Genomic DNA, 27,976 nt, shown 5'->3' with positions numbered 1-27,976 from the left:
AAAAAGGAAAGAAAATGTTAGCATAAAGAATTAAAACAAGGGTATGTTATGGTATAATTCTTTTATGTGCTAGTAATACTTAATTATATTTAAGTCATTTAATATAATGTTTAATATTTAATTTATATTGAATTCAGAAAAAACATACTTTTTTGTGATGTTTTCTGTACTATGTTACAAAATAATATTGCTGCTTTGGAATCAAATGGGAGATGATTAATGAAGACATTTAGAAAATAGACTTCTTGAGTAAGTCCTGGAGAGTCCATTACTTTGACAAATGCAGAATTATCTGTTGGGGAAACTTGAACATATCTTTGTTCCTCACTGCCCTAATTTGTTCCCTCAAACGTGGTCAGTCTTCTTCCAGTTTTGACAATATAAAGGGCAGGGCATTTTCTGTAAAAGATGCAGTAAATGAGCCTGATGAACAACAAAATACTCTCTGGTACATCTTGAAATGAGCAGTTGGGACAACTATATGCATGCTGTTGGATATATATTTAAAGGTACTTGTGAATGTACTGGAAATATACTTATGCTGTATTTGTGCTGAATATTGCATTTGTGCTGGAGACATATTTGCAGTTGATTATGTCTAATTTGTCCTTACAAATATTCTTGTTTTAAATTAAAGTATTGTTAAAAGTTATATATTCAATTCAATTAATAAACAACTGAATTTTACTGACAGGCCTGTCTGAAAAACCTGAAGTTGAAGTACACTTGAAACATTATTACATAGGTGATGATATAAGCATACGCTGTGGAGCAAAAAGAGGAATCCGCTGCCATTTCTACATGGATGGGAGTGCGGTCCCTTTCAGATCAGTGCCATACAGAGAACAGTATGGGCAGTGTCACCTCTCTCTGTCTGTTGAGGAGCTGGTGGAGGACAGGGACTTTGGGGATAGTACTGAGGTGTCTCTGAGCTGTTCTGTGGAATTCAAAATGGATGGACAGCTGAAAAGTTCACAGCGCAGCAAAGCTGAAAAAGTGACAGTGTTTGGTGAGTTTTCTTTTTGCTGCTATCATTTTAAAATACATTTTAAAAGGAATAGTTTTATTCAGGAATAGTTGTGGATAACTTTGTATTATTCAACCCATGTTCTTTCTATGCAAAATACATTGCTTGATGGAACTTCTGCTTCGTTCTTTACAGACACGTTCAGTAAATATGGAAGACCTCATATTCAAGTGGACCATAAAGTGATAAAGGACGAACGTTCTGTTCAAGTACTCTGTCACTCCGAGACTGGAATACGCTGTTTCTTCTACAGTGGCCAAGCTAAACAACCTTTTTCATCAATAATATACAGCAAGGAATCTAAAACCTGTCAGCTCACTGTGCCAGAGAAGACATTACTGACAAGGACAGAGGACAGGATGAGTCCTGAGATCCTGTTCAGTTGCAGTGTGGAACTGAATTTAGAGGACAGAGCAGTGACCTCACGACGCAGCAAGAATATCAAAGTGGACATAAATTGGAACAGTGCAGGTTTGTCACAGTACTGTAACTTTGTTTACCCCTTTAAATCTTAAGAAAAGTACAGTATTTTCAATTTGAGTTTAGAACTCCAAAATAAAGGCCTGTAGGCTATAAATTTGCTTTTATGGTTCAATAAGCTAATAATTAAACTTTATGGCTGAAGGTTTTATCCTTTTTGCAGGGTTCAATGTGACAGAAGAGCCCTTGTCAGCCACTTGTGAGTAAGAAATTCTTGAAATTTCTTTAATAATACTGCATATCAAAGTCTGTTACTGTTTGTTTTCAGTTCATGACTCTTATATGGATGTAACACAAATTTAATTTTAATACTTTTTCAAATGTGTTCCGTTTTAGTTCAATGTGGTTTTTATTCTGGAGTTTGCACAATAATAAATATCAATAGATTATTTGAAATCTTCTTTTCTTCTTTTTCTATTCTTTTTACATAATCTCCAGTAGGTAAACCAAGAGCTATTACAAATGTGCTCTATCATTCTGGTTACTTTCTCAGTTACTCAGTTTCAAATACACACATTTCATGATACAAATATTCTGATACTATAGCAATTTTAAATGTATTAAACTTTCTAGGATACTACAGAGTTGAATATTAACATATTACAGTATATAAAATCAAAGTGAAAAATATGCTGTACAACAGCAACAAAACACTGTATTAAAAGTATTCAGATTAATAGATAAGGCTGATATGTTTGAAAGTTAAATAGTAAAGTAATTAATTGTTAAAATTATTAATTCAGCTCCTTATACCAGCTTGCTTAGCAAGAAAATTGATAAACGTTGACAGCACTATAGTTAGGAACTATTGAGCAAGGAAACATAATGTCTTTGTTCCTGGCACAGCATGTTAAATAAACAGATGGCAAACAGAAAATGCAAACACCTATTTAAAAACGTACACTAAACAAATAACAAATTATTAACAATTGACTTAGTTAAAAGTCCCTTAGTTGTTCCCCTTAGTTTCCATGTATGTCTACTAGAAAGGACTAAAATATAACACCACCACTCTTTTGAAAAGTGCCATGGTATTTTTAATGATAACATAAAATTACATTATTTAAACTCAGTACTTTGTACTCCAAGAAACAGTACTGACAACCATCAAACCTATCTTGGTCAGTTTTTAAAATATATACAGTTGGACATATAATACAGTTCTACAGCAACATTTCTTTAAAGTTGAACATTAGACAAAAGAGTACAGGGTGTTCCATTTGTGTAACAAGAACAGGAACCACTGCATTAATATTAATTGGTAAGTACCTAGCTTGAACAAGCTATGTAGGAAATATAAACTTATTTGCTTATGTTTACACACTATGTCATTTTCATATAATAAACAGAAATATAAGATATACAGTTAAAGTGTATAATTTATTTCAACATACATTATGTTCAAATGTGTAATGCAGTAGTAAAACCTCATGTAGAATTTTTTAATTTTTTGTTTTGCACAATTTGGGTTACCACAAAATAAAAATTATATTGCTGCTCTGAAATGAACATTTCAGTGTTGAACTAATGGACCTCGTTCTAGCACTCGCCTTGGTGCACATGCCAAAATCTCTGACAAGCTGTCTGTGTGTTGAACACTACATCACCAGGAAATAACCTCACAGTGTTTTTATGCACCCCATCCTATAGGATTACCTTAGGAATCTCTCTCTGTCAAATTAATTAGAAGTGGAGCTTATTAAATTAATTAGTAGTGCACCTCATTAATCTCCAGATTGGTCAAAGCAAAGGACACAAATTAAGCATAGAGCACAGAGAACAAAAAGAATTGAAATTAAGGAAAAAAAAAACAATTACATGCACCACATCACAAAAGCCACTTCAGCAAAGTTCAGTTCAGTCACTTCAGTGCTTTTCCTGTGCTCAGTTGTTCTCAATGGAAGACACTGGAAGTCAGCATGCTTAACACAAAATGGCACTTTTGTATACACTACAGGAAAGAGCCAGCTGAAGTAAAATGGAACAGTGGCTCTAGCAAACTGAAAGCCTCAGAAAAAGGAGTGTCACTCCTCTGGAACCCCAAGAAAAGACAAAATAAACTAATACATACGCTTCATCCAATCTGTAGATCAGAAAACTAGGGAAGGGAGTGAAGACAACAACAGTTTTTTTATTCTCCACAGATTCTGCTAGAAATATCACTGCACATGTATTAACATATTCTATGCACACTACTCACTTATTGTGTATTATGTTGCATTTACTACTCCCATCCCCCTAGTTAAGATCTACTTAAAAGCAAAACCAAAAAACTGACGAATAGAAATAGACTGTCACAGAACACCACTACTCTATTGAAAAGTGCCATTGGAGTTTTAATGATTAAATAAAATTACATGATTTAAACCCAGTATAAGACCTAATACTTATTGTTTTTGTAAATAATACTGATGACCATCAAACCTAACTTGTTCATTATCTAAAATATAAATAACATCCAAGGAGCTGTTAACATAAAAGATCAACAGTTGTATTTTTTTCTGCATTAGTATTTCTGACAGATGCTGACCTTGTTACAAGTGACAAACATTTAGGAGTCTACACATCTGGATCAAGTAAGTATCAGTTGAAAGGGTCAAATGGAAGCCCAAATCTGCCACTAGGCACTATAAGAGTATTCCCAAATGTATTGCGATGACTAAGGTTTCACTCACTAGTAATGAATTGTTCTAGAGACTGTGTCCTGTATAGATTGTGCTTATTGAAGACATTGTAAATGTGAAGCAGCCAGTGTTCCTAATAAAGAATACAAATCCATTCCTCTGTTTTCTAACCACTTCACCCAATTCAGGGTCATGGGGAAGCCAGAGCTGGCAAGCAACAGGTGCAAGGCAAGATAATAACCTGGATGTAATGCCAGTCCATCAGAGAGCATATATATACTGTATATATGATATAATAAAATTCTATTGCTTGTAATGTTAATTTCCTTACAGCTCAGGACAACATGATGGCGAATAGACACAATCAGGAAAGCGTCTCTGTGTTGTTGACAGAAATGCTTCTGTTGTGTTGCTGGGTGCATCTCTTGGAAATGTCCAGTATAGTTGCCTTCCAAATGACAGACAAGAATGCAGTAAAAGTAATGCAGTCAAATACAGTATTGATTATTTAACTGTTCTGCGTCCTCCAATGTATAGAAGCAGTATTTTAAAAAAGTTACTTATTATATTTTAAAAATCTAAACGTACTAGCTAAATACACTAAAATCAATCATTAATATAAATTAGGAAGAGCAGTGGGTGTAATATAGTTCCCTGTGGTACTCCATTAGTTATAGTACATACGGTAGCCTGAATTTTGGCATTTACCTCTTATCTTTACTCATTGTTGTCTATACTGTACATTGCCCAAACTCTCTGATTTCACTAAATGCCTGCAACCTGTAATTTGAGAACTATCTTTTATGAGGAACTTGAATACACACCTTTGGTGATTCCACATATCCTTTATTACTCTACATGTTGTGTGTCTATTACTGCATGTTCAATGGTTGCTCAAAGAACTCTATCACATCAGTTAAGGAAAACCTGCCTTTTCTAAATTCATGTGAGCTATCCTCTATTCTTATTTCCTTATACAGGTAGGTGATCCTCCAGTTTAGTTTAATGTATAATTTGCATACATTTACATATAATATTTGTCAGACTTATTGATCTATAATTAATGTGTTCATTTTTTTTGTATAGGCTCCTATCTTAAGCAACTGTGGAGAGGCATCTCATGTTTCCTTAAGGTTAATTAGACAAATACCATCAGGCTTTTGGAGATCTGTCTTAAATTCCTCTAGTCCTTGAAACACCTCAGTTGCTATTATATTGATAAAATAAGTGCTTAATACAGGGCTACACACTTGCACAGCTGAAGCCATGTTGTCATTTTTTCTTTCTGTGCAAACATTTGAGTGAACTCCTTATTTCACCCCATATTTATGTATTTATTTATTTGTTTGTTTGTTTGTTTAGTATGTAGTATTTCAATGGTTATTTTGTTTTCATTGTCTAGAAGTTCCCTGTTGTTATCCTGGGTGTTTGCTTGCACTTGCAATGTGCAATCATTTCCTTAAAGAACCTATTATGTTTAATTAAGCTTTGATTAGTTTTTCTCTCTCTTGGCCTTTCTAACTTGTGCTTGTAATTCATTTTATTCTCTTTTAAAAGGATCATGTTTTGTTTCAATCATTTTAAATCTTTCTTTCTCAAAACATTTTTTCGGTTTGAATTCTTAAACAAATTGGGCCACTGCTTTTTAATCTAGAATTTACTTACTTTTGGAATAAAAGTTACTGTATGTGTTTCCAAAGTAATAAAATCTGCACTTTTGATTTCGCTCATCCTTGCTCAAAATGTACTTCAAGGATAACTAGCTTATGATTAAAACAACCTTGATGTTTCATTCACTTCTGTTTTCCTCGCATTTCATGATTTTTTTATAACACTAGATCAACACAGCTGTTCCCTCTAGTAGGTGCTCTGACAACTGATCTTGTATTGGTTCAGATCAGCTGTTCAACATGGTGTGACAAAATATTATTTTTTCTTTTCCTAATTATATGAACTGTCTTTTTTTCAGAGATTTTCTTGATCCACCTAATCTTTTTATTTACATGTATTTATGCTTTTTTTTTTACAGAACACTACATCGGGATAGCTACTGGATTATTACTCTTTGTGTTGGCAGCAGTCATTCTGACATCACTCTTTTTCATACATGGTGCGTCAATCCTTCTTTATTGTAAAAGGCTATTTAGATTTCAGCTTGTAGTTTTAAAACTCTTGTTAAAATACATTATGTAATAAACTAATTATATTGATTGAAAGAAAATCACAGGGCGTCTCTATTTAAATGGTAGCATTTGTTCCACTGTCTGTGCCTTTTATTTACAGAAAGAAACCAACATCACAGAGGAAGGTGAGTAATCAATTTGTAATCTTTCTCTTCCTGGAGTTTCTTTAGCTGCAATGAAGTCTTTCTGAATTTCATTGTACTGTACGTCCATGCCTGCTGTAAATGCCTTGTAGTATAAATGGCTCTCCGGGCCATCATTGTAAATGAGAATTTATTCTCAATTTGAATATCTTGCAAAATAATACATTATATAAAATGAGAAATGCTTTTAGTAATGTTTAATAAATAACAAATTAATTTTTCAGGGAAAACATAATGAAAAGGACATCTGAGTTGTAAAAACACTTTTGTAAACAGATATGTAAAAGTTTTTACATACAGTTGTGAGAAAAAGTGTGTGACCCCTTTGGAATTATCTGGATTTCTGCATGAATGGCTCCTAAAATGTGATCTGATCTCCATCTAAGTCATAAAAATAAATAAAGACAGTCTTATTCAACAAACAACACACACAACATTTTACATTGTCATATCGCAAATGGCTTAAACAATCAAGATCATTGATGGTGTAGTGTGCTCTCACGAGGCACCAGTTCTGTAGGGTTTGGGCATTTACTGGAACAATTATTAATTGTAGCGGTAAGTCACAAAATGATTCTTTTGATGGCTTTAGAATACAACTTCGCGGTATAACTCAAACAACGCACACGCACAGGTACTAATACACAAGAATACATTTATTAATACATAAAATATGCATATAAATCTAACAGATCTTATCATGAGGGTTATCAGAATACAAAAGATATATATTCATTCAGTCACAAAGAGTTACATATATGAAGAGGACATACGTTCGCTATATCATTAATTTAGACTGTTTCGTAAATTAACTTGGTTATAACTTCTACATTAGATACTCAAAACAAATACATAACTCTTAGGAATTAAATTGATATCAACTTGTTGGGATAACAATTGAATTATCGAGCTGTAATGCATTGAAGTTGAATACTCATCCAATCTCTGGGGATTCAGATCTCCTGCGGGCACAAAGAAACAGTTGCAGGCTGTTGCTGTCCAATCCGCGCTCTCTGGCTAGGTGCCAAGCTGTGCTGTGCTCCCTGAAGACCGGCTAGTTAGTGTTGGCTTTAACTAGCAAAGTTGTACTCAGGAGAAAAGATGACTGTGGGTCCCAGCAGGTCAGGAAGAGGACCGGTTCATTCCTGATGAAGCGCTAGTTCTGAATACTGTCCACAGTTCCGACCTGTTCACGAGGCTTGCTGCTGATGCTAACCTCGGGTGGATCCTCTGGTTACTCTCTGGCAACCTCCGCTCTAGACTCTTAGAACAGATGAAAGTTCTGGCACTCGGACACACTGGCCGTTCCGTGGTTGTCCGGGCTGAGTCTCAGGATGGTCAGGAGGCGCGCTGTGAGAATGTCCTGCCTTTGGGAGCCTTTCTGCTCCTGGGACGTACTGCCCTGGAATTGTCTCGAACCCCTGGAATTCTCCTTAAAATTCTCCTTAGAATAGTCCCTGGGAGCTCTGTGTTGCCTGTTTTTACCTGGAGGAACTTCAGCTCACTCATAGGCTGAAAGTTTCATGGGCATCAGAGACCCACGTGGGTTACTCGGCCCTTCCAGTCCCTGATTGGTTGATCAAGGTGAGATATGAGTCACTTACTCCTGACACTTAGGAATGCAGTCCAGATGTCCATCTGGCACTCCCTAGACAGATAGGCACCAATGGATGACCATTGATCATGATAGCCAGGCTTAGCTAAGTGCATCCCCATTTGGGAGCTGTTCCTTATCAAAGGAAACCTTAAATCAGCCTGCATGAATAGTTTCTCTGTGACTGCACCACAGAGATGAAGAGAGAGATGGGGCCTCATTTGGGAAAGCACAGCAACACTTAATTCTGTCTTATTAACAAGCATTGCCGCTACAATGGAAAAAGTATGTGAACCTCTAGGATAATGACATCTTGAAAAGAGGGTAATTGGAGTCAGGTATTAAAATCAGTGAGTCAGGTGTTCCAATCAATTTCTGGTGTGGGATTGACCTGCCCTGCTGTATAAAAAATATACAATTTTGGTTACATGCTCTTCATAACGGAATTCTGTGCAGTATGGCCTGATCAAAATGATTTCAGAGGACCTCAGAAGAAGAGTTGTTGAAACTCATAAGACTGGAAAGGGTTCCGAAAGGATTTCTAAAGACTTGGGCCTCCATCAGTCCACAGAGTTTACAAATGGAAGAAATTCAGCACCGTTGCTACTCTCCCTAGGAGTGGGTGTCCTACAAAGATCAGTGCAAGGGCTTAGTCCTTACCCTAAGGTAAGGATCTGCAGGCATCTCTTGCATTTGAAAATGTCTTTGTTCATGAGTCTACCATAAGAAAAACAATGGTGTGGTGTTCATGGGAGGTTACCATGGAGGAAACCACTGCTTTCCAAAAAAAACATTACTGCCCATCTCAGGTTTGCTAAAGACCACCTGGATGTTCCACAGCACTACTGGAACAATGTTCTGTTGACAGATGAGGCAAAAGTTGAACTTTGTGGTAAATGTACACAGCGTTATGTTTGGAGAAAACAAAACACTGCATAGAAACACAAAATCTCATCCCAACTGTGAAGCATGTTTGAGGGAGTATAATGGTGTGGGGCTGGTTTGCTACCTCAGAGAGTGGATGGCTTGCAATAATTTAGGGAACAATGAATTCTAAGTTGTATCAGGAAATTCTACAGCAGAATGTCAGGGTGTCTGACTGTGATCTAAAACTCAAAAGAAATTGGGTCATGCAACATGACACTGATCCAAAACACAGGAGTAAATCAACAACAGAGTGGCTCAAACAGAAGAAATTCCATATTTTAGAATGGTCTGAGTCCTGATCTCTATCCCACTGAGATGCTGTGGCATGATCTGATGCAGGCTGTTCAAGCAAGACATCACAAAACTATATATGAACTGAAACAGTTTTGTATAGAAGAATGGGCTAAAATATCTCCTAATCGCTGTGCAGGTCTGATCAACAGCTACAGAAAGCATTTGGTTGAGGTTATTGCCGATAAAGGAGGTTCCACTAGTTACTAAATATAAGGGTTCACATACTTTTTCCATCAATGACCTTGATTGTTAAAACCATTTGTTCAATAAAGATATGGCTATGTAAAATGTTGTGTGTTGTTTGTTAAATAAGACATTATAGGAGCCATTCATGCAGAAATCCATATAATTCCTAAGGGTTCACAAACATTTTCTCACAACTGTATCTATAAATCTTTATATCCATTGATATTTGGACTATTTTTATGGGAAATATTTAGTAAATGTGTATATATATTCTAATTTTTTTAAATCCTTTCCAAGGGATCAGCAATGTGAAAACAATTTGGAGCCTTGCATTTGTAAGTACAGTATATTAAAAATACTTTGGGAAATAAATTGAAAGTGAAAAATTTGACTCCACCTGTATGTAATAATCTCTGTTTACCAATGCTGAAATCTCTTACTTTTTTAACAGATGCCAATGTCAATGAAGATAATCAACTGACAGTAATGGTAAACAAAAACTCACAAATCACTTTCAATAACCACTCACCACATTCAGGGTCATGGTGGCCCAGAACCTGTGCTACAAAACATTGGGCACAAAGCAGGATACACCCTGGATGAGTAGTCAGTCCATGGCAGGGCCTACACAGACACAAACACATACACATTCATACCAGGGCCAATTCCTCAGAAGGCATTTAACCTAACAGTATGTCTTTGGACTGAGGGAGGAAACCAGAGCACCCAGCAGAAACCCACACGAACATGGGGAAAACATGCAATCTTCATGCAAATAATAACCCAGGAAATGAACCCAGGGCCCTAGTGCCGTGAACTAGCAATGCTAAGAACTGTGCAACCATGCAACCCTAAACAAAAATTTGTATTATAAATAAAACACTAAATTCTTATTTTATAATTAATATAAATTTTAAAAATTGGGTATTTCAATTACCGGTTCTTTCATATTGTTTTTTAGCTCAGTACCATGCAGTTTTGCTGGCTTGCTGAACAGCTCTTGTTATTTTAAAGAGAACTGCTAGCAGTCTTAATGCCTGAAATGTCCTTTTCTTTATTTATCTCCACAGCAACAGCAACAGCAAGATTATCACACAGATTTTGAAGTGTGCTATGCCACTGTGAAACGAACTGAGAGACCAAAAGAAAAAACCCCAGTGGTTTGCTTCAGTCAAACTGATGAATACGCTAATGTGATGATGCCCAGAGGCAGCAACTAATGGATGGCTTCAGAGGAGATGTTTCACTCTTATATTAAGCTCATAACTGGCCATTTTGCTTACCTCGCACAAAATACTTTCCATACTATGTACTGTATTACTGGTATGGCATTTAACTACTATGTTGCTCTTTTGGCTTTAAAGTAATTTTTCTCAGATATTTAACTGGTTATTTAACTGGGAAAGATCAATTCTAGATTCAATTCTATATTACAATTTCTTTCTGTCTGACTTCTGATTAATTACACCCTCTTGTGTGATTCTGTAATTATCGTACACTATTCTGTATATAGTGTGCTTTACACTCTTATAATAAAAGGTGTTTTTGCATGCTAAAGTTACTGTATGTCATTTTATTGACTTTTGTATATATTTTAAACAATATGGATTGTGATGGATTTTCATTTGCACAAGTATAAAGAAAGTCTTACTTCTGGTTATCATAATTTCTGGAAACTAGTTTGGGTAACCAAATCAAAGATCTGGTTTTTAAAGCTAAGGAAATTCGAACTAAGGGTTTGCTCAGGGGGATGCTGTAAAATCAGCAGGATAACAGTGCTGGAGAGAATGTCTTACTGAAACTCTTTCACATTGAGGTACAGACCAGTGACTCAAAATGCTGTGACTCAAAATTTGATATACTGTATTATTTATAATGTCACATTTTTCATAGTATCTTGCTTCGTGTACCCTACCTTCCTTTTTTCCTCCCACGCTCCCCAATGAGGGAACAAAATACCTTTAAAATGTGAGAAGCATAAATTCTCTGAACCTTTTCTGGCATCTCCCCATTGTAATTACTGTGTACTGTGTTGGTTTATATTCCAGTCATTGAACCAGTACTTTAAGAGCCTAAATCAAGTGATTGGTTTAATTTATCCCAATCTACATTTTATTTGTTTGCTTTTAATATTTTATAAATATTAAATATTTATTGATTTTAATTTTAAATGTATTACAATACCCATTTGCTTTGGCTAGAGACATCATCTTAATCATCAATGATTAATTGAAAATAACACCACAAGGCTGCACTTGAAGTGAATCAACGTAAAAGGAGAAATTAATATTTATATTCAGGTTATATTCCTCATGTTTACAATCACAATGACAATATGCATTAAGCAATATTAAGGTCTGCTTCCAACATAAATCATTTACTGAATGCTGTTCAGGAAGGTTTAAATTTAAAATTTGCACAGCCCTGCACAACTGTTTCTGAAGCTGTAACACATGATGCAAGTTCCCCAACACTGTGTTGAAAAAACAAACAACAGTTACCGAGTTGAACAAAAGCACATCAGGTTTGCAACTTTTACTATGCTGGATTCGACAAGCTGATGTTAGGGAAAAACATCCCTAACTTATTTTTATGTGAAAAACTGGAATGTGCTTAGCAGCTATTATACTTGTATAGTATGTACTCTAGGTGAGTACAGTATATTGTAGATCAATGTGTTGGCATCGGAGCTTTTTTACCATATTCCTTGAAACATTTACTTATGTACCAGTATTGCAGAGACCTTAACCTGCAATTGACTAGTTTCCCATGTAGGTTTTATGCTTGCAGTTTGCTATTTGCTGCAGAATGCAAGATGAGTTTTGACTCAAATGAGACACTTGCATTGTGGTGGAATATCAAAATTGTCTTAATTTTTGTTGGTGCAATAAGTTAGACAACACCCCTTCTGTTATGAGTTTCCATGTTTATTGTTGGTTGCTCTGTAGGCTAAGGATCTGTGCCTGTGGCTGGAAGGTTGCCGGTTCGTATCCCTTGGCCGGCAGAGGAATCCTACTCTGTTGGACCCCTGAGCAAGGCCCTTAACGCCAACTGCTCCAGGGATGCTATATAAATGGCTGACCCTGCGCTCTGACCCCAAGCTTCTCTCTCTGTCTGTGTGTCTCATGGAGAGCAAGTTGGGGTATGCAAAAAGACAAATTCCTAATACAAGAAATTGTGTATGGCCAATAAATTGATCTGATCTTATCTTCCTTATGTGCATATTTTGTATGGCAAAATGGGAGTCATTTGTGAGTTGAGGCTTCAAATAATTGCCTGATACAGTATATAAAAAACAACCATGGTACAGTAAATGTCTATATAAATACAGGAGTACACAACATCACTCAATAAGTCAATGCAAAATAAATCTGTACAACCTAGATGGTTGCTCTATACTGCACTCTCTTTTTTTTCTGGTGCTTAGAACAAGTAACCCTTCATTAAAAGAGTAATCAGATTAGAACACAATACACCTTCATGATATATGTTGTTTTTAGCAGTTACAGTACTTCTCACAGATTGGTTAATTAAGAACAAGATGTTGTGTCTGTGAAAACAGTGCTCTTGTCTGAAGACTGAATTTATTTTCAGATGGTGGTATTTCAGGAAATGTCAACCTTTACTGAAGTTTATTTAGATTAGAATAGCGTTTTATTTCTTTTAGACCCTTCAAGAAGGACCACGTCATCTTAGATGTACCTATAGTGAGGGTTTATTTCATGTTTCCTGTTCTGCAGAACCATGTTGCTCTCATTCACCACACAGGTCTCTAGAGTACATCATTGCCTTTGTTATTACGATCATTTGGAACTTTGAAACTCACAATAAAATGATCTTATTTGCATTTTTCTATATTTTAAGTGAGTACAAGATCGTTCTCTTTCATTGTATGGAAACTATTCTAAAGAAGCATTTTCTGTTGTAATTAGATTGTTTAAGGCTAATTGTTGTTATACTTTTAGGTGTATTTTGGCATTTTTCCTGAAATTTAATATATATGCCATATTTTTAAATTACAGATGCCTTTGAAGTGAGACCAGGATTTGCAGGTATGCTATTTGTTTGTTATTATAAATTACCATACAGTACATATAAAAATATATATATTTATTCTTTAAATGTTATATATTCTATTAAATTAACAAACAATTATTTTGGATTTTACTGACAGACCTGTCTGAAACACCTGAAGTTGAAGTGCACTTGAAACATTATTACATAGGTGATGATATAAGCATACGTTGTGGAGCCAAGAGAGGAATCCGCTGCCATTTCTACATGAATAGGAGTGAGGTCCCTTTCAGATCAGTGCCATACAGACAAGAGTATGGGCAGTGTCACCTCTCTCTATCTGTTGAGGAGCTGGTGGGGGACAGAGACTTTGGGAATAGCATTGAGGTGTCTCTGAGCTGTGCTGTGGAACTCCAAATGGATGGACAGCTGAATATTTCACAGCACAGTAAAGCTGAAAAAGTGACAGTAATTGGTGAGTTTGCATTTGTCTGTTTCTAGGGATATCCCTGTGCTTCTCAATAATTTTGCTACCTGGCAAGATACATCACTTGAGGTAACTTGGACTTCTTTATTCCACAGATAAGTTAGATAAATATGGAAGACCTCATATTCAAGTGGAGCACAAAGTGATAAAGGACGAACGTTCTGTTCAAGTACTCTGTCACTCTGAGGCTGGAATACGCTGTTTCTTCTACAGTGGGCATGCTAAACAACCTTTTTCATCAATTTCGTACAGTAAGGAATTAAAAGCCTGTCACCTCACTGTGCCACAGAAGACTTTGCTGACAAGGACAGAGGACAGGATGAGTCCTGAAATCCTGCTGAGTTGCACTGTTGAAGTGAACTTAGAGGGAAGAGCAGTGACCTCACGACACAGCAAGAGTGTGAAAGTGAACATAAACAGGAAAAGTGCAGGTCTGTTATAGAAATGTAACTTAATTTTTGTACCCTTGTTTTTTGAAGTTAGTATTTATAATGTGAATTTAGATCTCCAAAGTAAAGGCTTGTGGACTACATGTTTGCTTTTTTAGATCATTTTGCATGTAATCCTCTTTTCTGCAGGTTGGAATGTGACTGAAGTACCATTGTCAGAAAATAGTGAGTATGATGTTCTCCCATGAACAAAAGTCCAATTATTTTTCCTTCATTTATAAATTATATTAGTTTCATATACTGTACAGTACGTTCAGTTCTGTGCTTCTTCATTCAAAATGAAAAGGCTGTACTTCAGCTTCAGTGCTGATGCTTAAGAGGAAAGAAAGCAGTGACAAAGATGTAGTAGAGCATGTTGGAAATTATTGATTTAATAAATTCTATTTTTATAATTATTTTTTGGCTTTGGGCAAGACTGAAGTCACCAAAGAACTAGTGATTGACAGAAATAGTTCACGCATTTGTCTTCTTCAATGAACTGAATCGTGCATCTATTCTTTCTAACACTTGAAATAAACCAGGATAATGAGGATAATGTTTTGAAACAATTTTTCTCTGAATTGTTTTTATCTTTATATTTCATTATTATCGAAAACATTACATCCTTATATTACAGCAATTAAAATGACCAGTTCATTTACACCTGGATCAGGTGAGTGTATTACTTACTGTAGGAATATCAGGTTAATAAAAACTGTTACACTGATAAAGCTTTGATGTTAAAGCTTCATTTCAATTAGGGAAAACTATCTAAAAGTTATATTAAACACTTAAAATTTTACTTCTTTTCTGAAGCAATAGACCTTTTGCAGTACTATACGTAACCAACCAACCAAAAAAAAAAAACAATCAGGAGAAAAACAACAAATACACATAATATTTTGATAAATATTATTAGCAAAAATTACTACGTGATTAGTGTTGCCTACTAATGAAAATATGTAGAAATAGAGCATTGCTTAATTTATAAAGTAATATACATTTATAAAAGAAACACTGAATAAAAGGGCTAACAAAGCTTTATAGATCATTAAGCCTTATTTATAAATGAAAATATGCAGGACATTTTTTTTTCAGAAATCTTTACACTATGATTGGAGACTTATTGATGTGTCTGTTACATGCCTTTCCGTCCCAAGTAATGTTGTGGGGGTGCAAATCTGACAATAACGCAGACTTATGAATTGTTGTTTTTACTATTGAATTTGTTTCTGGTTTTCTTCTGCTGGTTTTTCTTTGTCTTTCCAGGATACTCAAGTGTAAAAGTGATGGGGTCAGCTGTCGGAGGCCTTACCTGTTTCACAATAACAGTGGTTCTGGCTGTTATCTACTTGAAATGCAGTATGTCATCTGCCCTTGGTTCCTGTTATTTCAGTTCTTTCAAAAATACTAATGACAACTTTTTGTAAAAAAATATATTTTTTTACTCTATATTGAACTCTAGGAAGGTGATACAGTTCATTTCCTTGAGGATGATGTTACAGTATATCAGAGTAGTGCATTGAAATGATAAAAGAATGATATTCTAAATATAGGCACAGTACAAAAAGACACATTACTAACCCATATTTATAAGAAATAATAACATATTTTTGGCTAAAGCAATCTGGATCATCCTTCAGGGTTAAATAATAACAAGAGAATTTGCTTTGTTTTTCAGAACGGAACAAACTCAAAAGGGAAAGGTGAGTCAATTTTTAAACATTTATAATAATAATAATAATAATAATAAATATAGCAATAAACATATAGCACCTTTAAAGGTGGTATGTTAAAGCACTTAGACATCTCTCTTTCTGTAGGAAACAGTTCCACCGGTCCAGTATTTGTAAAGGTGGTCCTTGTAAGTATGAACACCTCGATCGACTACAAATAAGATAAACTGAAACCAAAACATCTTTTTCAAATAATAGTGGAATGGAAATAGCAACATATTGTCATTTTTTTTCTTCCCAACAGATCTCATTCAGGACTCCGCAAATCGCAGAACGGTAAATTTTAGATGTACTTATAATTTGCAAAAAAACGATAAATAATAAGTAGGTATTGATTTTTTTAAAGTGCCATTTAATATTGCAATGTTTTGTGGGTATTATAAGACCCTCCCCGAAAAGCACCAGTTTTATCTTGCCTTCATGATTTACAGTAGTCAAAGTGCAATGCTTTCTATTAGGAACAGATCAGAAGGTGCTCAGTATACAAATTCTCTTGTCTCTTTAGAATGTACAAAGCCGCATAGCCTACCAGAACTATGAGAATGTCCAGGGGACTCCATCCCCCCAAAACTGTGTCCAGTTTACCTGTAAGTATCCTGAAGTCAATACATATGAAAAGGCAGCAATCTGGGAATAATGTCAGAGTTGATACACCCACTCCATACTCTCTATATAACTTTTTCTAATTCATTAAAAGAGGATCCCCAATTATTCATGTTTAATGGTTCAATAGAACTGTTTCCATCAGTTCATCACTGTCTACTGTACTTCCATTTGGACAGTATTTATTTTCAAGGGACTCAGGATTGAACGAAAAGAGAAGACTGTTTTAAAAACTAGTGAAAATGACATGACAAATTCAAATCACAATGGTTTGATCATGGAGCCTACCTCTGGTGTTTGGAGAAATTAAGTGATTAAATAAAGCAGCCCTATTTTTCTTCATTTCTGTTCTACAATAATTACAATAAATTAATTTTCACATGAATGGACAACCTTTACGTGCGGTGTCTTCTGACAGTGAAGTTTATAATGGAATATTCTATAACAATCACTCTCATTCCTTGTGAAAAAAATTACATTGACTGATAAGTGCAAATCCTAATAATTTATCTCTGATCAGTTAAATTTCTAGTGTTGAATCTCTTTATTTTGAAGGACCAAAGGCATTGGAACAATTCACTGATTAGTGTCTCTTTTGAGTCAGTTGATTGCTTTTGGGTAATGAAGAATTCATAAAAGATCTGTGAACATCTTATCTGCCTGTCTTGCTATGACTTCAGTGTTTGGAGCCCAGAGTAAACAGTTGAAATGAAATTTGCTGTTGAAAGCAGACACTTTCAAAGCTAGAAGATAAACTCAATGCAAAATTGAGCATATCAAAGTGAAAAATTCAGAATATACAAAAGAAGAAAGAATGGCTACAATTACCACTCAGTCAAGACCTATTCGGACAAGAAAAATACTGTATATGTCAGAAAAAACATCAGAGTTGTTAAGGAAAACCCTAAAACAACTTTCAGTGAAACAACCTAGACAGAAAGAGCTGATGTATACCTCTCACAAGTTCAAAGAACAGAAAAGACAGATTAGCCTGCAAACATAAAGGTGAGCCAAAAGAGTTTGGCAAACAAAATTTTAGAGAAACGTGATGCCAAGATAAACCTATGCCAAAGCAAAGTCAAGTTGTGAAGAAAGAAAGGACCTACAGATCACCACCTAAGAGCACCACCTAATCAGTGAAGCATAGCAAAGGTAATGTTACTGCCTGAACATATGTGCCCTCCTATGGAGCAGGTTCATACATCTGTATTGATGATATATCTAATGATGGCAAAAAGAGAACAACTTCTGAAGTTTACAGACGTATTTTGTTTGCTTATGCAGAAGAAAATGCGTCCATACTTTTTGGGCACCACTTCAACTTGCAGAATGACAAAACCCCCGAACTTATGGACAATGTTACCAAGAGCTTCTTCTGGTGAAAGAACTGGAAAATCCTGATTGACTGGTCAAGTCAGCCTCCAGATTTAAATTCAATTGAGCATGCATTTTACATGATGAAGAACAATTTGAAGACAGGGCATCTCAAATTCTTATACAGTACAGTACAGTTTGGTGAAAACGCAGTTCATGTAGATATTATCTTAAAGGGTCATACAGCTACTTTTACTACATACTGACTTTTACACTGTAAACAAATTTCCTTTACCTTAAGTGACTTAAGTGAATGTGCCCCAACACGCATGGTTACTTGAAATCAGTTGATAGAACAAGAAATCTGTTTTTATTGTAATATTGTCAAATATATGTTTGGAATTTCACCAAACATAAAGGATATATTATATTGTAGTTACCTTTTCTATTAATCTCTTGATAAAAAATAGCTCCTGACTGTAAGGCAAAAAAAGGTTTTGAGTTTGCTCTGCTAATGCTTTCTTAGGGTACTGTACAATTTTAAAACAATTTGTTTTTCTTTTTAACAGATGCAAATGTCAATCAAGATTACCAGAGGCATACAAAGGTAATTTGTAAATCAAATTATTCATTAAATAAAAAAAAACTGTCAACAATGGCGGCCATCAATTTGATGCTAAAAACTATTTCTTGGTCTGTGTAGTGTTTTATTTTTGGGATAAAAACATAGATTTTGAAACAATAGTCCATTGTGACAAAATAACAGTGGCACGGTTTGTTTTTTCTTTACGATGTTCATAATGTATATTATCAATACTTAAGTTCATGTTTTTCCTTCAGTTGAGGCAATGTTAGTGTATTATTTACCATAATTATGGATTTACATTGATGTTGTAGTGACAGCCAGCACAGCTATCCTAGGCCAATTTCTTCAGCCCTCCAGGAAACACATATCAGAAAGGGTAGTGAACTATTAGACTTGGAACAAGAGGAGAAATATTTAACATTTCTGGGAAAAAGTTTTTTAAGAGTTTTGAAATTTGGTGGTATTGATTCTACTATCATCTCTGTAGGATCAACAAAATTACAAAAATGTGCAGGCAACTTCATCACTGAAACGGCCTTTCCATCTTGCCAAGGACTGTAAGTAGGCTGATGTTAAAAGACAAAGAGTGACAGCAGTCCAGGGATAATTTCAGAAAGGAATGGTGGATAGAAGGGCACAGATTGTTCAGTCCATATCCTCTTTCCAATGTTTTCTAATCCAACAACAGTCTTCATTTTTTATGATGGAACTATTAACTCTTTATACTGTAACTAAAGCAATTTAGACTATTGGTATTGACTACTTGGATGACACTATATCTGATAAATTGTATTTTTTCTAGCTTTCAGTTTTAATACATATAATCCCATAGCAAAGACACCTGTATATTTAAATTAATGTTTTAAATTAATGTTTTTGTTTCATATTTGTTTTTAATTTTTTTAGTCTCTTACACAGATGTTAATGTCGGCCAAGACTGCAAAAGGCCTGAAATGGTAATTTGTAAATAATATTATTCATTAACTAAGCAAAAAAAAAAAACAAACAACTGGCAACCTTGGCAACCATCAATTTGATGCTAAAAATGACTTCTTGGTCTATGCAGAGTTTTATTTTTGGAATAAAAACATACATTTTGAAACAAAAGTGGAATGTGACAAAATAACAGTGGCATTGTTTTTTCGTTGCATTGCTTATAATGCATATTATATATAATTATCAATACTTATGTTAAGGTTTTTCCTTCAGATGATGCAATGTTACCATAATTATGAATTTACATTGATGTTATAGTACCAGCCAGCACAGCTATCCTAGGCTAATTGGAGCAAGAGGAGTAATTTTTAATGTTTTGGGGAAAAAGGTATTTTTGAAATTTGATAGTATTGATTCTGCTATCATCTCTGTAGGATCCACACAATTATGAAAATGAGCAGGCGGCTTCATCTCTAAAACAGCCCTTCCAGCTTGCCAAGGACTGTAAGTAGGCTCATGTTTGAAGACAATGAGTGACAGCAGTCCAGGGATAATTTTAGAGTGGAATGGTGGATAGAAGAGCACAGATTGTTCAGTCCATACCCTCCCTCTTTTCAATGTTTTCTAATCCTACAAACACTCTTCATTATTTTTGATGGAGCTCTTAACTCTTTATATTCTAACTGGAGGAATATAAACTAAAAGAACAACTATGATTGTCAAAATCCTAGTGGAGTTGATTACTTGAATGACACTTATATGATTACTTATATTTTTATAGATTGTATTTTTTTCTACCTTTCAGTTTTAATCAATATAATCCCACAAAGAATCCAATTGTATATTTAATGGTTTTGTTTTATATTTGTATTTAATGTTTTTATTCTCTTACACAGATGTAAATGTCAGTCAAGACTGCAAAAGGCCTGAAATGGTAATTAGAAAATTAAATTATTGAATTATGTTGAAGAATACCAATGGGCATTACATAATATATATAATAAACATTAGGTGCTAGAAAGGATCAAATTATATTTGTCGTGTGTTGTTGTGTGTTGTATAGTATTAAGTTAATATACGGTAGGATTTCATGACAAACTAAACAGCAATGGTATTATGTTTCATCTATATTTCCTACTAAGCAAAAATGTAAGCATTTGAAAGTCAGTGGTGTTTTTCCATTCATCTCTGCAGGACAGCTCATCTGATGATGATGATTACGAAAATGTGCCAGAGTCCAAAAAGGACTATGTAAATGTTCTCGAGGAATAGCAAAGGATAAAAAACGTGGATGGGCAGCAATCTTGATGTTCAGAATGTGGCAAAAACGAAGGTCATAACAGAGGAAGGGATGGTTTTGATGTTTACAGTATGTACACTGTAGTTTCAGATTCTTCTGTAGACTTTCAGGTTAAAAAAGATTATGCTTTTAAATTGCTTTAACTTAGGGACAGTACCTTAATATCTTAAATCTCTCATCTCTTAATTTAAAGAGAAGGTTGTTTTACATGGATCTTTATATTAGATAGATAGATGATAGATAGATACTTTATTGATCCCGTGAGGGAAATTGCAGTGCAACAGCAGCTTAGCATAGTCAACACAGCACAGTGTAACAAATTGATACAATGATACAATAATACAACAATACAATACAATGCATACAATACAATCAGAACAGTCAGTGAGAAGTGCACTAAGAAGAGTTGCTCACAGTACAGAACATACAAAGAACAAACCAGAACAGTACACAAAAAGTTGTATTGCACATTATAAATATATTGCACAATACTGCACAAATATATTAGACACTTAACAGAAAATCCTTACAGGTATAGATCATAACAGCCATCAATAGGCACTAAGAGGAGCATTTCTCACATTAAATTTGCTAAGAATTCCAATGTGCATTTTTTCTTGAAATAAAATAACCCATTCATAACCAGGTGCAGCTGTATTCTGTTAATGAAAACCAAGAAATTATTCTGTGATGTTTTTTTTTCTCCCACAATCAACACTCAATTTCTACTGATGGCAGTTATAATCTAAGCATTATTATAATGATTTCAAAGTGAAGCAAGAAAGGGACTCAGACTTCTTGGAAACATTTGTGTGGGTATACTGAACACACACTCTGTGTCATGTTTTGTGTAGGGGGACAGGTAAAGGTTTATTCCATGCTGAAAAGAGAAGAAAAGAAACAGTGTTTCGGCCTTCTTGTGTTGTTTTGTGTTATGCAAGGTACATTGTTGACCACTTACTGTATGTTTTTACTCCTTCTAAAGATGCTTTCATCTTTTTATACCTCTAGCAAACTGCCTAAACTTTAAACAAATGACCACTGCCCAGAAGAGACCTGCCACTGGCTTTTAAGTAAGACAAGTGAACTACTGTATACTGAAGCTGTGTTTTTCCTTTGTTAAAATATTTTTTTAAATCAGACCTGCCCCTAGGCTTCAATATGTTCAAGCACTGTATTGTAAGACATACACAGGGGAAGAGTTCAAATTGTTAGTGTTCAACATTGGTAGCTGGAGCAAATTGTTTGAAAAGGTCTCTGCAGGGCTAGAGATAAAAGGGCCTTCCACCACAGATTTTGGAAGGTGGAAGGTGAAATAGAGCAAGTCTTGTGACATGTGAAAGGAGGGCAAGAGGGTTATTCTCCTTTATGTAGTATTAGCAAAATTGTTAACTTCTAACTGAACTTTTCTGTTGTAATTGTATTGTTGACAGAACCTGTCACGCAGTTAATAAAGTGTTTCAATACTGTATTTGTCTGCTTTTGATGAATAATAAATTATTTTAGAGATGTTTTATTATTTTAGTGAAGAATACTACCATCTTCATTGCCTTTTTTAAGCAATAGCATATGTGCTTTTGGCTACGCCTATAATGAATACAAATACTACTCCAGTTTTCCTCATGATAAACTGTATACTCAACTGACATATTTAAATTTACAATCATGTATTTAATTGCACAGCTGGATGATTGTGTGTCGGTCATGTGCTAGTTTCTTTAATTCAATGCTACTACCAGGATTATATTGTCCCCATCCAGTTTCACATGCTTTGAATCCAAACATAAGTCGATTAATCATAATAGTGTTGTGGGAAATATTTCAACAGAGGAGCAAGACGCTGTGCAGACTCAGCCTTCATTTAGCTCAATACACACAGAGACTGAGCAATAATAATAATTCTCATTATACACTAGTCTCATGTAGTACGTGACAGTTTGGTTTGTTTCATGCTCAGATGGCTTATGTGTTTTTTTTTTAAAAGGATATTCTTAATCATTCTTTCTCTTCATTATACTGAGGCCAATTTCTATTGTTTACACAAAGTCAGTTATTATGTTACTTTAACAGATCTCAAAACAGTCTGCTAACCAGTACATACTGTATATGTTAACATAATCCAGTAATTATCCCATGCATATTAAGTACTAACACTTTGACCTTGAATATGTCCCTTATCTGAGATGAATTGTAGTGAGTGGGCCAGGAGGTGAGGTGGTGCGGGTGCTAACCACAGCCTAAATGTTGCTATTCTGACATTCTCTCTTGCATTTCAGAGATGCTGTGCTCATCATATTTCTAACTGTATGCACTGCAGTTTCTATTTTAAAATACATGCCCTTGCTCCCCAGATGCGTTATTGTGGTATGATGGGATAATTGTACATCATCTTTTCAATTGGTACAGAGCTTTTTCACCCCACATGTATATAACTTTATATGTGAAATGAGAAAGTTGCAAAAGATGTCTTTAGTCATTTTCACATTTATAACCAGATTGCAGGTGATTCATTATGATTTGATCCTTATTTATTTTAATATAAACGGTTAACAATGAAATAAAAATTAAAATGCATTATATCTACAGTATGAAGAGTGGCACAGAGCCACAATGGTTAGCATTGCTGCCTGTCAGAGACGTGGCCCTACAGTATATTAAATTCCACACCTGGGGTGCTATCTGCATGCAGTTTGTCTGTTCTCTCCATGTGCTCTGGTTTTCTCCCACAGTCCAAAGACATACAGTACTGGTAGGTTAATTGGTTAATTCGAAAACTGGACCTGGTGTGAGTGTATGTTTGTGTCTGTGTGTGCCCTGCAATGGTGTGCCATATCCTACTTTCTGCCTGTTGCTTCTTGGGATAGGCTCCAGCTCCCCTGAAATCTATACATACAGTATCTTGATACATACTGTACATTGTATTTGCACACAAATATTATTTTTATTCTGCTTTTTTAGATTGTAGGAAATAATTATGTATTCATCCAAGTAAACAGTGTGAATGTTTCAGGTATCCTTTCAAAAAAGTGTAAAATGCATTCAATCATTAATTGTATTTATTTGGCTTTGCTAAAGAATGCTGTAGAAAAAAAATCTAAAGAAGTTCAATATATGGGAGGCATAAACATAGGCACAACACACATTATTGAACTATAATACAGGTGCACTTTTACTATAATTTGTAGTAGGACTGTAGAAACATGTCAATATGAGCATGATGCACGTGTACATAATCTCTACTTCTAAACTCCATTGTACAATGGGGATAAAAACAAAACTAGTTTAAATGGCATGCAGATAGTTTTAGTGATCTTGCATGGGTGAGAATTTCACCTTCAGTTTTTATCTGAGTGCTCCCCACAAACTGAAAAAAAACCTTCTTCATAGATGAATATTCCTTCTTATCATAGCCCAAATGCTAATGTTTATGTGTGGTTTTACAAAATATATTTCTTAACTTCAGCTGTTTTCACATCTCTTGTCCTGACTTGATACCTTAAAGCTTTGTACCCTCATCTTTCTCACATGAGAAAAGATACAAACATGGAGAATGGATACGTTTTATTTCATTGGTGTATTCAGTCTCTTTTATACCATATTTTGTGCAGCCATACCTATATACCTATAAGGGGCGAGGTGGTGGCTCTGCTGCTAATGATCTGCACCTGTGACTGGAAGGTTGCCAGTTCATATTCTGTGGCTGGCAGAGGAATCCTACTCTGTTGGGCCCCTGAGCAAGGCCCTTAACCCCAACTACTCCAGGGGTGCTGTATACAGTAAATGGCTGACCCTGTGCTCTGACCCCAGGCTTCTCTCCGTCTGTGTGTCTCATGGAGAGGAAGTTGGGGTATGTGAAAAGACAATTTCCTAATACAAGAAATTGTATATGGCCAATAAAGTGATCTTATCTTGTTCCTTATTGTAAAAACTTTGACTAAGAAAACCGAATTAACACAAATCCAGTCCTTAAAAAATAATGAGGTTGTGCCAAACACCACTCTTCTTTATACATTTCTTATTTTTAATTGAGTGTGACATACAATACTGTATATCCTTTAATTAAAAAGCTTAGTATTGTTATATCTACAAACCACTGACTACTTGCTTGTGTCTGTGGTTTTCAGTCACATACGGTATGTGGTATTGTGATCACATAAGACTCATTGTTAAAGTTCAAAAGCTTCGTACTGTGCAAATATGAAGTCTAAAATATGTTGTTATTTATGCAGCAGAGGGTGAAATACCCATTCCCCTATGTGTAAAAGCTCCCTGGCACATTTTTATTCCTGCAGCTCTTTCTCTCTGACTCATACCTCATAAGTTAGGAGTGATCCAACAGCGCTGATCTCTGCTTAGCATTGTCATTTTCATAGCCAGGCTAGTTAAACCCAAAGTATTAAGTACTCTACCCCTTCATATTCGCTGGTTCCTTTTGTCATTAGATAACTGAAATGATGTTATTCACAGACAGCAAAAACATATTTTTTTCCATGGGATATGAAAACTGTCATGAAATAACAGAAAAAAATGCATGTAATTATGTAAATTAAAATCATAGATCACTGTGAATTAAAATGTGTCAAATACATGCTTAATGGCAATAAATTATAAATATGCCCAAATAAATTCAAGACCATTTGCAGGGGGACCTTCAGTACTTGGTTTTTAAAATCTTCAGCTGTTGTATTCTCACAATCAGCCCACAGCAACTCAGATAACCCGATACTTTATACTGTTGAACAATATGTAAAGCAGTTTCTTTTTCCAAATTTCAAAATGTAGTAAGTCATTAATCTTGCAGACTTCACCTGTTAATACTTGGCAATATTGTGCTTGGATTAACAAACAGATGGCATTTCATAGATTGGATGTCAATTGGATGACCTCCTGGAGTGGGATAACACTGTAAATTCTATTTTTGAATAATGATTTGTGCAGCCTCAAAGGTCCAATGGATTAATTTTAGGAATGTACTTACTTTTGTTTACTTCTGCTTGCTTGCCCAGTATTTTAGTTTTTCAGCTTGGATAGTAAAAGGTATGGAAAGGATTGTTTTACCTTTACCATACAATATATTTCTAATACATTTCTTTTATTCATTTTGCAAATGAGTTCATCCAAATCTGCATGATGCAAATGGTACACACTGTATAACAGTAGCATAACACTTCAATAAAACCACAAAGTACAAGCAGAGTTAATTAACTTCTAATGTGTTACAGTGTTGCTTGCCAAACAGGAGATAGACAATAAATGTTGGCTAGTCATGGATCTCTAGTGATATAAATGCAGTACACTGAAGATGTGAGTTTTCAGATTCTTCCAGAAGATGGCGAGTGAGGCTGTGAAGAGCATAATAAAATGATATTCTGTGTTTGCATTACTTTATAATTTGGTATAGGCTTTTGTGTTAATTGGATAGGAGAACAATAATAATGAAAAAAAACTTATAGTAAGTGGTCCAAAACTTGAATGAATTCATAATGAATTCAAAATGAATTCATAATAAAATGCCTTGCAAAAGTATTTAACCCTTGCACAATTTTTACATTTTGTTGCTTTTAAAGCCTCCAGTTGTGACATTTTGAATTAGCTATTAATATTTGACATTCACACAACCTTTTGCTGTGGCCTAGAAAGCTTTCTATACCAATATCAAAATCTTTGTTTACTCCTAAAGGATGACAGAGTTATTCTACTGGGGGATTTCAATCCCATGGCTGGAAATGTCTTCATTGCATCCCTTGACAATGAAGGAGATGGAAATATCAACTCCAGGGTCATTGTTCTAACCACTACTTCCAGTTCAGGGTTGCTGGAGAGTCTAAACCTATCCTGTCAAGTAACAAGATGAAAGTGGTTACACCCCGGACAGGGCAGACAGACAGACACAAACACAGACACGCAAACACTAACACCGTGGTTAATTTTTCTGTGGCTAATTGGACTGTGGGAGTACTAAAAAGATAGAACATAAAACTCCACACACATAGCACCCTAGCTCAGGAATTTAATGCAAGTCTCTCACCTTGTGAGGTAGCAATGCTAACCACTGCACCACCATGCCTCCTAACCCTAACCCTACCAAATTGCTTATACCATGTCTTCATCATCATCCTCAAAGCCATTTTAGCCAGGAAGATAGCCATAGAACATCTTGTCTTATGAAATCAACTGATAAAGAACAATAAAAACATCCTATAATTTTATTATAAGTCCTTTAATCGATTGCTTAGGAATGAAATCCACAAGACACAAGGCCCCAGAAGACACACTGTCACCGGCCAAGTAACCAGGCTTGGCTCAAAAGAAAAGAAACTCCCACAAGCAGTCTTCAAATGCAAACAAAACTGGATTTATTGCCCAACAACAACAACAACAACAACAACAACAACAACAACAACAACAACAACAACAACAAACCCTCACAGGAGTACTCCCCACACCTTTCCTCCAAGGCACCCTCCTCCATACTGAGCTCTCCCAGTCCTTTATAGCCCCTCCTCTTCTAAGGACCATCCTCTTAAAGGGACCCGCTCACATTTTCTTAACAGAGATGGGCAGATTGATCAAAATAAAGTATTTAACCATCCCCCCCAAAAAAACTAAATTTTAACAGAGTCATGCAACCGTGATATATTCACGGTTAACAAAACAACTAACCTTACATCGGTTATTTATAGATGGCTCACCAGTAACCTTTCCCTTTAAGATCATTTGTGTGATACTACAAACAGGAAAGGTGACTGGTGGCCATCTTGATCAACACAACACAATACAATACAATACAATACTCCAAATGGGGATAACACTGCAGTGATTTTAGGTGTAGTGTGCTCTCTGAAGGCACCAGTTCTGTAGGGTTTGGGCATTTACTGGGACAATTATTAATTGTAGCAGTAAATCACAAAATGATTCTTTTGATGGCCTTAGAATCCAACCATGCGATATAACTCAAACAACACACACACACAGGTACTAATACACGAGGATACATTTATTAATACATAGAATATGCATGTAAACCTAACAGATCTTATCGAGAGGGTTATCGGAATACAAAAGGTATATATTCAGTCAGTTACAAAGAGTTACATATATCAAGAGGAAATAC

At 35.2% G+C, this 27,976-nt stretch overlaps 2 protein-coding genes across 3 annotated transcripts; both read left to right on the top strand.

Moving 5' to 3' along the window:
* Positions 1-366: 366 nt before the first annotated feature.
* LOC107077064 (uncharacterized) lies at positions 367-10,937 on the top strand. Its single transcript, XM_015344514.2, has 10 exons — positions 367-509; positions 695-1,009; positions 1,163-1,498; positions 1,671-1,706; positions 4,018-4,083; positions 6,161-6,241; positions 6,415-6,439; positions 9,756-9,793; positions 9,910-9,947; positions 10,529-10,937. Exons 1-10 carry the CDS (start codon positions 461-463, stop codon positions 10,676-10,678), a joined length of 1,134 nt encoding a protein of 377 aa, XP_015200000.2. The 5' UTR covers positions 367-460; the 3' UTR covers positions 10,679-10,937.
* A 2,297-nt stretch (positions 10,938-13,234) lies between these two features.
* On the top strand, positions 13,235-22,331 carry LOC107077046 (uncharacterized). Of its 2 annotated transcripts, none has more exons than XM_015344421.2 (17): positions 13,235-13,321; positions 13,481-13,510; positions 13,633-13,947; positions 14,055-14,390; positions 14,538-14,573; positions 15,025-15,060; positions 15,657-15,749; positions 16,069-16,093; positions 16,211-16,251; positions 16,368-16,399; positions 16,629-16,710; positions 18,610-18,647; positions 19,114-19,183; positions 19,545-19,582; positions 19,997-20,066; positions 20,459-20,496; positions 20,757-22,331. In XM_015344421.2, exons 1-17 carry the CDS (start codon positions 13,291-13,293, stop codon positions 20,832-20,834), a joined length of 1,389 nt encoding a protein of 462 aa, XP_015199907.2. In that variant the 5' UTR covers positions 13,235-13,290; the 3' UTR covers positions 20,835-22,331. The 2 variants fall into 2 exon arrangements, with proteins under 2 accessions (XP_015199907.2, XP_015199897.2); XM_015344411.2 differs by having other exon boundaries at positions 19,533-19,582.
* Positions 22,332-27,976: the final 5,645 nt, after the last annotated feature.

The sequence above is a fragment of the Lepisosteus oculatus genome, chromosome 2 (assembly GCF_040954835.1).
Source record: "Lepisosteus oculatus isolate fLepOcu1 chromosome 2, fLepOcu1.hap2, whole genome shotgun sequence".
Lineage (NCBI taxonomy): Eukaryota > Metazoa > Chordata > Actinopteri > Semionotiformes > Lepisosteidae > Lepisosteus > Lepisosteus oculatus.
Note: the sequence above shows the minus strand (reverse complement) of the source record. Positions and strands in the feature narration are given on the sequence as shown.